Source organism: Microdochium trichocladiopsis, assembly GCF_020744255.1.
Source record: "Microdochium trichocladiopsis strain MPI-CAGE-CH-0230 chromosome Unknown B0I36scaffold_2, whole genome shotgun sequence".
In the NCBI taxonomy this organism is placed as follows: Eukaryota; Fungi; Ascomycota; class Sordariomycetes; order Xylariales; family Microdochiaceae; genus Microdochium; species Microdochium trichocladiopsis.
In genome coordinates, this window is record NW_025763545.1 from 1,972,992 (window position 1) to 1,988,341 (window position 15,350).

The window sequence follows — 15,350 nt, forward strand, 5'->3', positions numbered from 1 at the left end:
TCTCGTGTTGAAATTGGCATTTCGATCATCATTATTTCTTACAAGCCTACTGGCACGCAGCTAGCGGGCCGCGGAGGGCATTGGTTGAGTTTACAGGGCTCCCAGGGCCCAATCGCGGCGCCGCGTTACGTCACGCCCGCCGTCTGATTTCCGAACAATGACCTCCTCCCTCTTCTTCAACTCAACAACACCATGTAATTGCTGCGACCTGCTCAACCCGCCACCTCATACTCTTCTAAATCCTCTTCCTCTGCCTTTATCGCATATGCCACTTTCTCCCTGGGCCTCCTGCTTTGCCTGATCTTTCAGCAATGACGACGCTGGTGCCCCGCCCGCCGTACACGGACGACGAGTTGCGGTCCCTGTACCCGGCCGGCCTCGAGCTCCAGCTTGTCCAGATCTTGATGCGCCATGGTGAGCGGACTCCTGTCCGGGCCCGCTTCCAGAACGCCGGTCTAGCGGCGTGAGTTGTGTCTATCCCTTTTATTTTCTTTCTCTGTTGCCGTACATGAGACTGACAATGCTCCCAGGTACTGGCCCTACTGCTCAGCGGCTCGGCAGCTCCAGAGTGTTGCCCTCGATCGCTCGACGGGCCAGTTCACCCCCCTCGAGTGGAAGCGCCGCATGGAGACCTTTGGCCCCAATGACGAGCCTGTACTCGCCAAGGGCCCCCGCGGCGAGCTCGACGGCATCTGCGAGATGGGCATGCTCACGGACCGGGGGCGAGTGACCACCTACGATCTCGGCTCCCGCCTGCGCCGGCTCTACGTCGACCAGCTCGGTTTCCTCCCGCCCAACATCAGCGATGCGGACAGCCTCTACCTGAGGGCTACACCCATCCCTCGAGCCCTAGAGTCCATGCAGGAGGCCTTCAGTGGTCTCTATCCTCGCCACACCCGCTCTCCCGACATGGCTCCTCCTTCCATCCTCACCCGCAACATTGCAGACGAGACGCTCTTTCCCAACGACTCGAGCTGTCGTCGTTTCGCGGCCCTTGCCCGCGCCTTTGCCAATCGTGCTGCCGAGCGTCACAACGACTCGGACGAGATGGCCTACCTCACCAAGATCTATGGCAAGTGGATGTCCTCAGACAAAGTTGCTGTCGATTCGCATCCCCGTCTCAATGGGCTCATGGACACGGTCAACTCGACCCTGGCACATGGTCCAGAGACGAAGCTGCCAAAGGCTTTTTACGACGCCAAAGCCATCGGCATTATGGAGAAGAGTAAGTTCTTTCACGATTGCTTATACCTTCACGTCATGGCCATAAGGCCAGACGAGATTTACTAAACTCTGAATAGTATCAAACGAGGAATGGTTTCAGGGCTACAAGGAAAGCCAAGAATACAGGGCGTTGGGTATTGGGGGCTTGCTGGGTGACGTGGTCAGCCGGATGGTCGGAAGTGCTGAGCGGTCGACTGCTGACGGAGCCTACGAGGTTGCGCAAGCCCTGGATGACAAGCGTATTCACGAGGGCAAAGGCGCGACGCCCATCAGATTCGGTCTGAGTGGGTGCCATGACACCACCCTCGCCGCCGTCCTCTCCAGCCTCGGCGCGTTCGAGACAGATCGATGGCCACCGTACACCAGCCACATTGCCATCGAAATGTTCCGTCAGAAGCAGCAGCAGCAGACTAAAAACCAAGACAGCGCGCCAACCACATTGCCTGCGATCCCACCAGCCAAAGACACCACTGTCGTGTCCAAGCCTGGCTTCCTATCCTCACTCTTCTCGTGGGGCGGCTCGGCCGCCGCGAAAGTGGTCCCTGGCACTCCGCCTCCGGGGATCGGGCGCAAGAAAACAGAGACTCTGACGGACAATGAGAAGAAGGAGCTTGAAGGCTACTACGTCCGGCTGCGCTACAACGACCAAGTCGTGACGATACCTGGATGCAAGGCGCCAGGCAAGCACTTTGCAGGCGACGAGAGCTTCTGCACACTGGTACGCCGATACTATCTACGCCATCCCCTCTCACTCTGCACCCGTCAGTCGTGACTAACCCAAACCCCGGTTCCATCAGGCCGAGTTCAAGGCCATTGTAGACAAGGTATGATGACCATTACTTCCCATCATTCCGCGCGGTCACACTGCACTGCAAGTGATGTTTGAGGGACCGACGACGGACTATGCTGACTTTTTCTTTTCTCACTCTACAAAGTTCACCCCAGACAACTGGAAATCCCAGTGCCTGGCCAACATCGACGCACCTGCATTCCCCGCAAAGCCCGAGCCGGCAGGGTATTCATCTTGAACTTCACTTCATCTCGGACCCAGTATCCTCTATCTCATAACATACCTGCGTACATACTGATCCTCCCTTGCTCTTTTGAGATATCTACTCGTCGCACATATTGCTCAAGATATAGTGTGTCACTAGCGCGGTGATGGGACTAGTTCCAGTCCGGCAAGTTGGCAAAATCATACGAGACGGCCCCAGCAATGTAGACATTCGGGTCAAGCAATGTATAAAATCATCTACGGCCTTGTTCAATACCAGTGAATATGCAGACAAAATTCGCGGACCCATTCGTGAGGGATACAGTTCCATGGTACTACTACCTTCGAGTGATTTGTGTGCTGGCTTGTGAGCTACGGTCATCTCCCCTTACCTTGCCAGGACAGTCCCACATCATGCGAGACTACACACGATCCCCTCAAGCGAAGCTCAAGCTCCTAGTCACGAGGCAAACAAGTGATTCAGAGCATGTTTCTTGATTTCATTGTATTTCATCTCTGCCGCCTATATCTGTCGAGATTCGAGCTTGGTCTCTTTACTGCTGCTCATATCCTGCCCATAGCCTCCTAATTAACTACTCGTTGTTTTTCTTTTTCTGTGCTGCTGATGGTGACTTCGCCTGGCGAGACTAGTCGAGGAAAAATGATCTCCAGGAAGTTTTGAGGCAAACATTGTACAGGAAATAATCGCGATCGTCGAAGGAAAAGTAGAACGCCAATCAAATCCAACGCATGAAATTACAAAGTATTAAGATTCCTCGAGCTAATCGCCACCTTTGACCGAAGGGGCGGAGTGATCACCTTAGTTGGCGACCTCTTCTTCAACCCAGCCATTCAGTCCACCCTGAATGGCCAGGCCGAATCCGGATCCAATGCCGCCGAAGCTGGACTGGTACTGGTGACCACGGCGCTCGCCATCAGGACCGGTACCGATAGCGCTGACCGGGCTGTTACTGCCGTTCTCGAAGCCAGGGGCGAAGGCAGGGAGACTGACAGCACGGTTGTGCGAACCGCGACCGTTGCCAGGAGCAAGCAGGCCGCCGATGGTGGTCGCACCAGAGACGGGGGCGTTCATCGAGAGTCCATTGGAAATGCTAGCAGACTGGCTGTGGCCCAGGCTGTGGCTCTGGGGTGGCACCTCCAAAGTGATCTCGTTGGGGGAAGATGAAGCAGTGCCGAACAGAGCGGCTTGCTGAGAAGCCAAGAGCTGGTGCTGCTGATGCTGCTGGTGCTGCGCTTGGTGAGCGACGTGGTTGAGATAAAGGGTCAGCGGGTTGCCGTTGGCAAACAGAGCGGCGTTGTTGATCGCCTGCGGGGACGTAGGGTTGGTCGGAGAGTTGCCGCTGCCATTGACCCCAGGAGGGGGCGAGGGAATGCTGTCCCTCGGAGACTGAGCCTGCTGTTGCTGAGGTTGTTGCTGCATCTGGCGAGGCTGGTTTCCACAGCGGTCCTTGCCGAAGTTGACCTTGAACTTCCGGTAATCATCCTTTCCGCGAATGGCTTCAATTGCTTTGATGGCGTTGGCAATGTTCGTGAAGTTGACAAAGGCGCAGCTCTTCTCACGGAGAGTGTTGACGAGCTCGATCTCACCAAACTCGGAGAAGTCTTGGCGGAGGCGCTCCTCAGTCCAAGTCTCATCGAGGTTGCCAATGTAGACATTGCGGGAAGCTCCGCCGCTGACAGCCAGGGCGATGGCCGGAGGAAGGGCACCAGAGTGCTTACCCCAGCCGATCTTGAGACGGCGGTTGTGGATCATCAGACCCTGCAGGTTGCTCAGGGCATAGAAAGAGGCAGCCGCCGTTGGGTCGATGAAAGTCACGAAGCAAATGTGCTTGTCAGGGATATAGCGGATGTGGTGAAGAAGTCCACCTCGGACAACGTTGCAGATCTCCTCGATGGTCGTTTCTGGATGAATGTTGCCCAGGTAAATGGTGCGGTTCCCGAGGTTGTTGATACCACCAGCGGTGGTAGCGACAGCGGCGGCAGCAACAGACTGCTGGGCGAGCGCGTTCGAGATGACGTCCCGGTCCTGGCCAGTCAGCATGTGAGCATAGCCCGGGGCGATGCCAAGGTATTGAGCAGCGTTTTGTTGCTGAGTCTTGGACACATAGGCACAGCGGTCCTTGCCGTAGTAGACGCGGCGAGGCGCCTGCCACTTGACCTCCTGGGGGAGCTGCTGAACAGCCTTCATGGCGTTGGCAATGGACAAGAAGTGGACGAATGCAATGTTCTTGTCACGGACAATCTTGATGGTGTCGATCGCGCCGAACTTGCCCAGGTCCTCGCGCAACTCCTCCTCGGTAATGTCCTCGGGCAAGTTGCCAAGATAGACATTGCGGGATGCACCAGATTGCTGTACAGCAAGAGCAACCGAGGTGGGCACCTGGGAAGGCTTGCCCCAACCAATCTTGACGTCCTGGCTCTTGATGCAAAGCTTCTTCAGAATTGCATCCGAGTGGAAGTGGGTTGCGGCGTTGGCGTCGAGGAACGAGATGAAGGCGCAGTTCTTGTCGGGCAGAAGACGGACAGACTCGATCTGTCCACTGCGGACATGGCCCAGGATCTCCTCAGCGGATGTGTCCGGGGGGATGTTACCCAGGTAGACAGTGCGGCTGGTCCCGGTGATGATCCCAGCGCCCATGGTAGGGGAAGTCGGCTGCATCTGAAGCTGAGCACCAACAGCACCATGGTAGTTGGTAGGCGACTGAGGCGCAAAGTACTGTGGCGCACCGTAGGTCGACGGCGAAACCACAGTAGGGTACGACTGGGAAGACATGGTCTGTTGGATCGGGCTGGAGATGCCATTCTGTTGCTGCTGGCTATTCTGCTGAGCCTGCTGGAAAGCGGCAATGCTCTGGAACTGAGGGCTACCGAAAGCAGCAGGAGTACCAGGCTGGAAGGGGCTTCCGAGCAGGAGCTGCGACGGGAGCAGAGGAGTAAACTGCATGTCAAAGCCAGTGCCAGGCGTGGTCATGTCATGGACGTTGGTTGGCGCGGACGCCTGGTTCATCTGGCCAGTATTGATCGAAGGAATGTTGTTGCCCCTGCGCGGGTGCCTGTCACCGAATCCAGTGATGTTGGAGGTGAAGGCGCCATGCGAGAAGCCCGTGTCGCTGTTCGACGGCTTCGAGGCGTGACCGAACCGAGCACCGTTGCCGGCGCCAGTCGGGCCGCCAGGAGCTCGCTGGTCCTGCATCCCGAGAAGATGGGGAGGGACAAGACTGTCCCTCGAGAGATGAGATAGGACCGCCGTTTTGAATGTAGAATTTCGCGCCCGTCAAAGAGGCACGAATGTCCCAAAATTGCGAGTACCTAGCACGCGTGCAGAAAAATGTATGCTTCGAGCAAACAAAATGTGCCAATATAGCGAGTTACAACAAAAGTGCTCGTGACTTCGGAGACGAGGCCGGGAACACTGTTGAGCTATTAGGTGATGCCGTCCACTCGAGCGGTAGTGAATCGAACAGCCAAAGGGGTATGGCGAATTGTGCGTGTGCAGAATAAGCGGTAATTGCGGGCTGGTGTATGTGCAGGATTGGAGCCGCGGGCCAATGGCTTTCTGGTCTCGCGTCAAGGGTCGATTAAGGGTCGGATCGCGTTCGGAGCAAGGTCGAGACGAGGCGGCGACAAGTGATCGGGAGGACAGCAAGAATGATTAAAGAAGGCTATTGGTCGAAAGAGCGAAGGCTGTATGAGAAGCACGAGGACACGGGCAGGCAAGGCGAGGCGAGGCGAGGCCAGACCTGAGGCGCTCGGGCGAGCAAGGTGTAAGAGGAGCGAAGTGAAGGACACTCGTCGGTTTGAGGGCACGACCAGAGAAAGAGGCCAATGACCGAAGGGAAATAAGAATGAGGGTGAAGAAAGGACGGGAGAGCGTGCTGGCGGGTCTCTGGCGAGAAATCGACAGGGACCTCTGCACGGATGGGACGCAAAAGGAGAGAACGAGCGGAGGTGGAGGAGAAGAAGGGAGATGGGCAGAGGCGCGGAAGCAGCAAGGCCCAGACGGGAGGTGGAAATCTGACCGTGGCTCAAGCTGGCGAGAGGTGGTGGTGGTGGGTGGTGAGAGAGCAGCCACGGCCACCTTCGCTGCCAGTCTGCCCTGGGAGCTTGCACTGTGCGTCGGCACCTCGCTCCGGCGCAAGGCCAAGGGAGGAATACGCATAACTGCAGACTTGGCTCCCTGCCACGGCGGCTTGACAGCTGGTCCAGAGCACTGTCTGCAGCACGGCTCCAAGGCGCGCTAACCTGGCAAGTTTAATGAGTTGGTCCCCAGTCCCGGCAGGGGCCAGACGACCTCCCCAATTTGCTCCTCCTGGGCGGATACCCCTATTCTCCTGAAGTGGCCCAGCACCACAGCAGCCAACAATCATTACACCACCAACGAGAGGACCCCGGATGCTGACAACGCTGGGGCTGTTTCCTCAAAAGGATCGAGCCATGGAGTCCAGTCACCCAATTTCAAAGACATTAATCACACACACCGCGGCTTTATGCTGCTTCGACCTTGACGATGCCCGTCTACCCATTCGCAAATAGGTGCTTGCCCCCCCTTCCCCTCGGGGGCCTAGAAGCAACGTGTGTGCATTGTGACACCAGACTGATGGGTCCCTTGCAAGGATTATGAGAAGCCCGTTGCTGCAACCAAAACTTCCACCTGTGGCCAGGCACCAGACCCTGGCGATCGACAGTTACATCTGGTCGCCGCAAGGTTAATACCGTCCGGTTCATCTGGCGCACGTGAGCGAGATGCCATTCTTCCACAATCAGATGGACCAACATACTTCCTCAGAGTGGAGTCCGATGTAGTTCCCCCCCACACGAAAGATGTCTTTGTTCCGTCTGGGATGGTAAATGATCACGCCCACGGGGATACGACAACACAGAATGAGGTCCGACCGCCAGAGGCTTTCAAGGCGTTGTGGAAGTATCTTGACCTTGACCGCTCTGTGGCGCAGAGCAAGCGTGACTGATGGTCATTGCCAGAAGCAGCTATTAATGCTGTGGCAAGCGGCGCAGACGAAATGAGCCGCGCCAACCCCTTGCTCCCGCAGAGCCTGCATCTCAGGCAGGGAGGCGCACCCAGCTGTACGACGATTGATGGACCCTGTTTCACGTGCGCGTCTCTACTGCCGAGCTCACGGAAGCGCCTGAAACTAACATAGCCGCGCACTGTGCATGGGGCTAGTTGACAGAGTGGACGATTGCCACGCAAGAGTTCCAGCGCGCTGCTGCGAATCTGTCGTTAAGCGCCGCGTGACGGGCCACAGACGGGTGGCCGTTCCGTTTGTCAACACAGCCGCCGTTGAGGAGCATTCCACCTCCCGCAGCGCCACGGGATGCCATGGCTTGTTTTATGCTTAAGCTTCACGGTAGCCACCAAGGGATCCCCAATCACAATCCACATGTCTCACTTTGGAAAGCTTGTAATGGCTTCAAGAGCTGTCCAGCATCTCGCTTGACACTTCTACCAAGACCCTTTGGATATAGTTCATAACGCTTCTCTTCCACGCTTCCCGGAATCCTGTCCAAATCAAGGCTTGCAACGACCCATGAAGCGAGGGTACAAGCAAGTCGTCCGGACAGTGTGTTGGTTGGCGATCCATGCCAAGAAGCGCTCAAGACCAAGGCCGTATCCACCGTGGGGAGAGGTACCGTACCTGCGGAGTTGCACCATCCATGTTAGTTTGCACTCCAGGCTCTCGCAACGTGATATTTGGACACTTCTCCAGAGCGATTGCACTTACTTGCGCTGGTCAGTATACCAGTAGTAGTCTTTGGAGTCGATGCCTTGCTTCTTGTAGGCCTCCAGCAGTTCGTCGTAGCCCTCCATTCTCATGCTGCCACCGACAATCTCGCCGACACCAGGCATCAGGCAGTCCACACTCTCAGTGACACGCAGGTCTTGAGGGTCCTTCTTCATGTAGAAGGCCTTGATCTCCACGGGGAAGTGGGTCAGGAAGATTGGGCGGTTGATAATGTCTGTCATTCGGCGCTCAGCGGCCTCGGCAATGTCGTCACCAAAGACATGGGGGTTGCCGTCCTCGTTGGGGATGGGAGGATCCTGGGCGTTGAGCCAGTCAATGGCCTCGGAGTACTTCATGCGCATGAAAGGTCTTGAGGGCTTGACAAAGGTGGGGTTGAGCTCCTTGATGTAGCCAGCAATCACGGGGTCGGCCAGGACATCGTCGATGACACGGCAGATGATCTCCTCCAAGTGCACCAGCAGGTCGTTGAAGTCGATAAAGTCCAGCTCGGCCTCAACGTGGGTGTACTCGGACAAGTGGCGACGAGTCAAGCTCTTCTCGGCGCGGAAGGACTTCTCGATACAGTAGACATCACCAAGGCTGGGCAGCACTGTCTCGAGGTAGAGCTGAGAAGACTGGGTAAGGTAGGCGGTCTCGTCGTAGTATGGCGCGCTGAAGAGGGTAGCGCCACCTTCGACCTGTGTCTGGACAAGCGCTGGTGGGGAGACCTTTGTGATCTGCATGTCGTCGTAGGCCTTCTGGAAGGCCCGTTCCGTGGCGGCTCGGATCTTCATGAGGGAGGAGGCGTTCTCGCCACGGAGGACCAGGTGCCTGTTGTCCAGCATCTGGGTATCCCACTGGTTCTGCTGGGCCGAGACCTTGTTGGTGATGGCATCCTCGTCGCTGGGCGAGGTGCCGAGGACCTGGTAGTAGTCGACATGGAGCTCACGACCGTCGGGAGCGCTCTGGCCCTCGAGGACCTTGCGCAGCTCACCATACATGGTCAAGGACGTGCCTTGGGCGAACAGCATGGCGTCGTAGTTCTTGGTGAGGTCGCCAGCCTGCAGCACACACTGGAGGTAGCCGTAGCCGTCGGCGAGCGTGATGAAAGTGGCCTGCTTCTGCTGGCGCAGTCTGTGGATTCTGCCAGAGACCTTGACGCGGGTGCCCTTCTTGTCGCCCTCGCCGAGCTCAATGTCCTTGCGTCCAATCTTGATCTTGACGGCCTCGGGGAGAGAGGTGTCCTGCTTGAGGACAATCTTCTTGGCCTCCTCGAGGTTCTGGAGGCGCTGCTTCTTCTGCTCCTCCTCGGCGGCCTGGGCCTGCTCCTGCTTGGCCAGCTTCTTCTTGTGCGCGGCGAGCGCGCTCTCGGCCTTCTTGACGGCACTCTTGGCGGGCTCCTTCCACAGCAGCCGGACTGAGGGGTCCTCACCCTCGGCGAGGGCACCCTTTACTGACGACCGGGTCTTGTAGGTGGGCGTGGCCTTGCCGTGGCTCTGGATGTAGGCGTAGGCGAGGGACTGGTAGGGCTTGAACTCGGTACCGTCCGCGGTGGTGTCGTCCTTGCCAGCATCGGTGTCGATGTAGACGACGTCGTCGCCCTTGAGCCGCTCGGCCAGTTCCTGAACGGCCGCCATGATTCTGGAGAGCAAAGAGGGCTTGTCGCAGTTGTGCTTGGGTCTAGGTTTCCGTCTGGCGGCGGCGGGTTTTGTGTGACGACGAGAGAAGAAGCGCCTCACAGTGACAGAGGCAATGCCAACAAGCGTATCAATGGGTGTGTGTAGAAGAGCTCCAGGCGTCTCGCTGTTTTCCCTGGCTGGTGGGGTGGTGCCTTCTTTTAGGGCGAGGCCCGGTGGTGGGGTCGAGATAGTTGATATTGGCGGTTCCTGGGAGGGGCAGGCAGGCACGCTGGCCGTCCCTAGAGCGGGACCCTGCAGCGCTGCCGTGATGCCCTGCCCTACTCCTGTCAGAGAGCTGACTCATTGGTGGTTTCGCAGCTGCGATTGCGGCGCCCCGAGATACAGCTCCGTGTCTCGAATTGGCACTGCAAGTGCGTTTCTACCTCCTCCAATCTCGGTCAAGATGCCCTCATTGTGAGGCGATACCCGGGCCATTTTAACAACGTCTCGTCCACGCCGGGTCTCTGCTCTCATCACGACGGAACTGAGGACGTGACTCATGGTCCTTGGAGCTACCGACCGCGCTGAGACAACAGCCTGGGGAAGAATGGCTGGAGCACACAAGCACAAGGGAGAGTCACACGGCCAGCCAGACAATAAGAACAGGCAGTCTGCCTTGTGACTCGATCAATTCTCCGTGTCTCACATTCCAACGTCACCCAGAGAACTTCAGGACGCAAGGATCAACGAACGATCAAATCACCGACGAGCCATGATGCGTCGAGCTTCTGATGTTGCGTCGATCGGACGGCCCAATGTGGACGTCTTATCAGCAAACCGACACGTTTGATTGGTTCAATTGCATTACACCGCTGCATCGTGGCCGGCCATGCTCGAGGGATCAAGCAACACAACGTTACGGGGAAATCCTGTTCGTCTTCCACTAATGCATTCCCACTGATCATAAAATAAAATAAAGGCTTCTCGATGAAGCTCATGCATGACGCATCCTCTTGCTCCCGCTCCATGCTTGACTATCGCCATTGCTTCCCCGAGTCCACCTCACAGCTCGTCCTTGACCACATCATCGCCCTCTGGCACCACCACCACCTTGGCCTTGTGGTAATCCGCAATGCCTCTCTTGACCATGCTGCTCAGCAACTCGTAAACCACCTGCGCCGCCGCGAGGGCCGTCTCCTCCCCGTTGTTCTGATATGCAGGCGCAACCTCGACGACGTCCGCGCCCACCAGGTTCAGGCCCTCAATGCCACGCAGCACGCGGATGAGCTCACGCGTAGTCCAGCCGCCAGGCTCTGGGGTACCCGTGCCGGGCGCGAACGCCGGGTCAAGCACGTCAATGTCAAGCGACAGGTAAACGGGGTCCTCGGTGCCGAGGGTGTCCATGATCCTCGCGACGACCCCCGCGGTGCCGATGTCGTCCATGTCGTCGGCGCTGATCCGCACCCAGCCCTGAGCGTCGTCGTCGGCATAGTCCCCTCCGTCGGTACCCGAGAGACGGGTCCGTATTCCCGCGTGCACGCTGGGCTTGCCAGACGCCGAGCTGCTGTTGGCCACAATCAGACCTTCCTGTCCCGCGAGCCAGAAGACGCTCCCGTGGTTGAAGTTGGCCTGCTCACTGCCCCAGGCATTGGGGTACTTTGCCGGGTGCCACGTGTCGAGGTGGGCGTCAAAGTGCAGCACCCGGACGGGCCCGCCATGGATCTTGTTGAGCGCGCGCAGCGCGGGGAAGGCGAGGCTGTGGTCGCCGCCAAGAGTGATGAGCTTAGGCTTGTGCACCACCGAGGCTGAGGAGACGTCGCGGGTGCCCAGCTCCTCGAATGCGACCGTCATCTGCTTGAGGGCAACGGCATTGTCCATCGGAGACACGGGAATGTCCCCACAGTCGATGATCTTGGCCCAGCTGAGGAACGGGTTGATGTTTGCTCTCGCATTGAAGCCCCGGTACGGGAGCTGCCGAGCAGAAGCTGCCCGGATGGCTCTGGGCCCGAAGCGTGCTCCTGCTTGCAATGTCAGTGTTTTGGCGTGCTTGTTTCGTTCTGATAAGGAGCTTCCTCGTGAAATATGCTCTGCGGGATCACTACTGGTCACTCACCGGGACGATAGCTCACAGCTGTATCGAACGGAGCACCGACAATGGCAATGTCAAACGGCTCCGTCGGTGTCGTGAGGCATTTGACATGTTTGAGATGCGCGAAAGTCGAGATGCCAGAGAACGACCACTGGATAGGCACACGGGTCAGCTCACGCATGCACAACAACTACAGCAGCAGAAGATAGGACTTTGCCAACAGCGAGGTCGGCCCAGTCACAAAAGCGGACGTGGCTTACATCGGTTCCCCATTTCCGCTCGAGCTCATCAATCTCCTGCTGCGTCCACTGGCGCACCTGGCGGCCATCGTGGTCGCCGTGAGCCCCCCCGCACGCCTGTGAGACTGCAGCACCATAGCCCAGGGCAAGGCAGAGCAGCTGCTGGATGGTGACCTTCATGTTTCGTGCGATCAAGCCCGAGGCACAGCGAATCGGGGTATATAGGTGCCTGCGTCAAAGCTGATAGGATTGGCAGCTCTGGTAGAAGGGTCGTCTGGTTGGGTATTTGGGCAAGGAAACAGCGCAACAGCCCCTGTTACGAACAACAGCTAGATAATTGAAGCAAAAGGTGTGAATGTCTTGGGACGCCTGCGGCATGGGACGAAAGAAGGCACTGGGGACTGATAAGTGAAGCTGGCCGAGCCAAGGATGACAAGCTAGAATGCCCGACTTAGGAAAGTCCACACGAAGAGCGAGCACCCCTCCTCGACCGGGCGGCGGCGTCCGCTCTGGAGGTTCAGGTACTGTACTGTAAGCCAAAATCACCACGTGCGAACCACTAAAGCCATTGCGGGGAAGCCATGGGAACCGGGTAAGCGAGCGTGCCTAATGGGTAACACCTCTTCTACAGTACATGGTATGACACGCCACGGCTTTGGCCATATTCCGGCTGTGCACACGCTCGGCCTGAGGCAAGCAAGCCGCGCTTGCCTCCCATCCAGCAGGGCAGCTCAACACCCTCAGGCTAGGGCACCGCCACGGAAAAGAGCCGAATGTCGAACAAGGACTATCGAAAAGCTGCCGTGTTCTCGCGGCGCGTAATCATCTGTCAACTCCCATACCCCGGGGGTTTTCCCGACTTCGCGGCTTGCGGCGAGTCAAGCAAACAAGCAAGCCCGCCCGCCCGCCCCGCACATACTCCCGGCCAGGCACAGATGAACCTCTGCCGTTTCCCATCGCCCAACCATGGGAGGAGGGCGACATCCACCGGCTCTGCCAGCCTACTTTTGCTATACGACGGGGCATGCAGACATTGCCTCCTTTGCTTTTTTTTCTGTTGTCAGGGTGGAAAACGTGGATGAGCTCTCTTCGCCGTGCGATTACAACGAGCAAAACTGCCGGCCGCCGCCCAGATAACGCTAGCGGCCAGTACCTCGCCGGCCTCGGCCTCGATCTGATTGGGCCAGAAACCCCACAACCACAGCGGCTCTGCCACGGAACCACAAACACCTCCAGGGCTGGGCCAGGTCGAGTTGCACGTGGCGCGCACGCCTGAGCGACATGGACATCTCGCAATGATGGACATCGGAATAGCTTAGTGATTTCGAGGGGCATGTGCGTAAATTTGAAATGTCCGTTGCCTGTCTGGCCATCGTACGACGCATGATTGGGTGAGGTAGGTGTTCATCAGCTGGCGACGCACGGGAGTGCAGGATTCCTCATTCTTGGTGACGGAAATGTGACCCGATCAATCAGAGATCTGTCTATGTCCGTGGACAGCAGATACTATTATAATGTATGCCTGCTGCTCACCTTGGACGTGATCCACAGACAAGCACAAGCGAGGGACAACGGCGGCGTAGTCAGGCACAGCGGGGCCTTGTTGTTTGCTGGACTGCAGGACTGACGTCAGAGTAGTCAACAGGCATCTTCTGTCACCACTTTAAGGTGAGCAACCACAAAGGAAAAGAAAAAACAACTAGTCCACACCCTTGCGCCGCGGAGAGTGCGTGCACATTGTGGCGACGAACATGGCCCGTTGCAAACCACACGAGTCGACCTGGGAGACTTGATCACGGACGAAAAGGGTATATAAAAGTTCTAAACCAGTAACCTGCCACTAGTTGCCTGCCAGCGATACTTCTCCGAGTAGTGCCATGGGATCTGCAGTTTCTTCTACAGGCCTCGGGTAAACTCGTTCGTGGCTGCAGCGGCATCGTAAACGTCGCGAGTCTTTACACAAGGCTCGGCCAAGCTCAAGCACCATCGATTGTGCGCGGGCAAGGCACTCGATGTACTGGCCGTGAAAAGGAACCGTCCTGACAGACCATTGCACGTCATCCGGTGTACTGTTGTGCCACAATGAGAAAGAATGCATGTCTTCAAGAAAAGGTATTGAAGTGCGGCAGGCTCCCTGGAAAATGTCTACGAGATCGCTGATAAGAAAATGCTGCCAGAACTGCAGAAGGGCGGTGCTGCGGAATGAGAAACCCCTGCGCCACACCCAGAGAAGTCGTCTGCACGCGACGCCCTTGCGTGCTCTGACAAGAAGAAAGTGATGAGAAGCCTGTGTACTCCGAAGCCCTACAATATCAAGCACTTGTGACTCTTCTTCTTGGGTGCGGGCGGCTCCAGCGCAGCGACAATGGCCTGCAACAATAGTCAGCATTGACGGACATCATTGTCCGGGGTCCGGGGCTCACACTCGACTCACCTCATCAAAAACATCCTTCAACTTGTACTGGGTCAGCGCACTGCACTCGACGTACTTGACGGCGCCGAGCTCTTTGGCCATCCGCTCGCCGTCTTCTTTCCTCACTGGTTGCATCTTCTGTTTTGCCAGCTTCTCCCGTACACTGGGATCGTCTCTCAGATCTGTCTGTGTGCCGACGATAAGGCAGGGGACGCCAGGGCAGTGGTGGTGAACCTCGGGGAACCACTTCTCGCGGACGTTTTCGAATGACGCAGGAGATGTGACACTGAAGCAGACCAGAAAGACATCGGTCTGGGGGTATGAGAGGGGTCGGAGTCGATCGTAATCTTCCTGTCCGGCAGTATCAAAGAGCCCAAGGGTATAAGGCTCGTCACCGATCCTATGTAGAGGGGGTTTGGGTCAGCCAGAAATGCTCAGGAGCTTCGTCGGCTTTCTAAATTCCCTCAACGTTTTGTCCTTGGTCCGTCTGAGACTTGGATGGCATCGCCGTCGCAGTGACAAGCTCTCCTAGGATAATCACAACCAGGGACTTACATGACAGTGACGGCGTAGTTGTCGAAGACGGTCGGGACATATTCGGACGGGAATTTGTTCGTTGTGTAGCTGATGAGCAAGCATGTCTTGCCAACAGCACCGTCGCCAACGACGACGCACCTAGGTAGAAAAGAATCACATGGTCAGCAGGTGCTTGGCAGGACGACAGATCCAGGCTCTGGTAGGAAGAAGTGGTCTCCGGTTGTGCGCATTGGCCGATCGCGAGCTCTGATTTGGACGTGAGAGCTTCTGACATGGGCGGCGGATAACCCCCGCCGACGTTCCATCGCCGACATGTGACCATCAACATGGCGAACCAGAGCCATGCATGGCAATGGCAGGCGGTCGCAGGAGTATCGAGTGTGGAGAGCCCGACGGAGCGTGGCTTGACGACTTACTTGATAGTAGCGACGACCATGATGATGTGGGGGAACGCCTCGGGCTTGGAGGCAGTA

General features: G+C 57.3%; 6 protein-coding genes across 6 annotated transcripts; 2 read left to right on the top strand and 4 right to left on the bottom strand.

The window, feature by feature from the left end:
* Positions 1-33: 33 nt before the first annotated feature.
* On the top strand, positions 34-2,592 carry B0I36DRAFT_314595 (histidine acid phosphatase). Its single transcript, XM_046152785.1, has 5 exons — positions 34-463; positions 531-1,225; positions 1,302-1,942; positions 2,022-2,048; positions 2,160-2,592. The coding sequence occupies exons 1-5, from the start codon at positions 312-314 to the stop codon at positions 2,250-2,252; spliced, it is 1,608 nt and encodes a 535-aa protein (XP_046016801.1). The 5' UTR covers positions 34-311; the 3' UTR covers positions 2,253-2,592.
* Positions 2,593-3,038: 446 nt separating this feature from the next.
* On the bottom strand, positions 3,039-5,411 carry B0I36DRAFT_218210 (uncharacterized protein; the record flags this gene model as incomplete). Its single annotated transcript, XM_046148995.1, has 1 exon — positions 3,039-5,411. A coding segment is annotated over one exon (2,373 nt), but the record flags the coding sequence as incomplete, so codon positions are not given.
* Positions 5,412-7,766: 2,355 nt separating this feature from the next.
* B0I36DRAFT_372042 (asparaginyl-tRNA synthetase) lies at positions 7,767-9,617 on the bottom strand (the record flags this gene model as incomplete). The annotated part of the gene is made up of 2 exons (XM_046160072.1): positions 7,767-7,893; positions 7,981-9,617. 2 exons carry the CDS (start codon positions 9,615-9,617, stop codon positions 7,767-7,769), a joined length of 1,764 nt encoding a protein of 587 aa, XP_046016803.1.
* A 977-nt stretch (positions 9,618-10,594) lies between these two features.
* B0I36DRAFT_314602 (agmatinase) lies at positions 10,595-12,511 on the bottom strand. Its single transcript, XM_046152786.1, has 3 exons — positions 11,949-12,511; positions 11,713-11,839; positions 10,595-11,617 (listed from the first exon to the last, which is right to left on the bottom strand). The coding sequence occupies exons 1-3, from the start codon at positions 12,105-12,107 to the stop codon at positions 10,662-10,664; spliced, it is 1,242 nt and encodes a 413-aa protein (XP_046016804.1). The 5' UTR covers positions 12,108-12,511; the 3' UTR covers positions 10,595-10,661.
* Positions 12,512-12,946: 435 nt separating this feature from the next.
* Positions 12,947-13,298, top strand: B0I36DRAFT_314605 (uncharacterized protein). Its single transcript, XM_046152787.1, has one exon. The coding sequence runs from the start codon at positions 12,952-12,954 to the stop codon at positions 13,201-13,203; it is 252 nt and encodes an 83-aa protein (XP_046016805.1). The 5' UTR covers positions 12,947-12,951; the 3' UTR covers positions 13,204-13,298.
* A 933-nt stretch (positions 13,299-14,231) lies between these two features.
* Positions 14,232-15,313, bottom strand: B0I36DRAFT_372044 (cell division control protein; the record flags this gene model as incomplete). Its single annotated transcript, XM_046160073.1, has 4 exons — positions 14,232-14,297; positions 14,362-14,740; positions 14,896-15,015; positions 15,294-15,313. The coding sequence occupies 4 exons, from the start codon at positions 15,311-15,313 to the stop codon at positions 14,232-14,234; spliced, it is 585 nt and encodes a 194-aa protein (XP_046016806.1).
* Between the last annotated feature and the right edge of the window lie 37 nt (positions 15,314-15,350).

Excerpts from the sequence above, each read along its gene's own strand:
- B0I36DRAFT_314595 (XM_046152785.1), top strand. The coding sequence starts at position 312 with ATGACGACGCTGGTGCCCCGCCCGCCGTACACGGACGACGAGTTGCGG. Across the intron at positions 464-530 it reads CAGAACGCCGGTCTAGCGGC|GTACTGGCCCTACTGCTCAG; the intron begins GTGAGTTGTGTC and ends CAATGCTCCCAG. Across the intron at positions 1,226-1,301 it reads CATCGGCATTATGGAGAAGA|TATCAAACGAGGAATGGTTT; the intron begins GTAAGTTCTTTC and ends AACTCTGAATAG.
- B0I36DRAFT_314605 (XM_046152787.1), top strand. The coding sequence starts at position 12,952 with ATGCAGACATTGCCTCCTTTGCTTTTTTTTCTGTTGTCAGGGTGGAAA.
- B0I36DRAFT_314602 (XM_046152786.1), bottom strand. The coding sequence starts at position 12,107 with ATGAAGGTCACCATCCAGCAGCTGCTCTGCCTTGCCCTGGGCTATGGT. Across the intron at positions 11,840-11,948 it reads AGCGGAAATGGGGAACCGAT|TGGTCGTTCTCTGGCATCTC; the intron begins GTAAGCCACGTC and ends GTGCCTATCCAG. Across the intron at positions 11,618-11,712 it reads AGCTGTGAGCTATCGTCCCG|GAGCACGCTTCGGGCCCAGA; the intron begins GTGAGTGACCAG and ends CATTGCAAGCAG.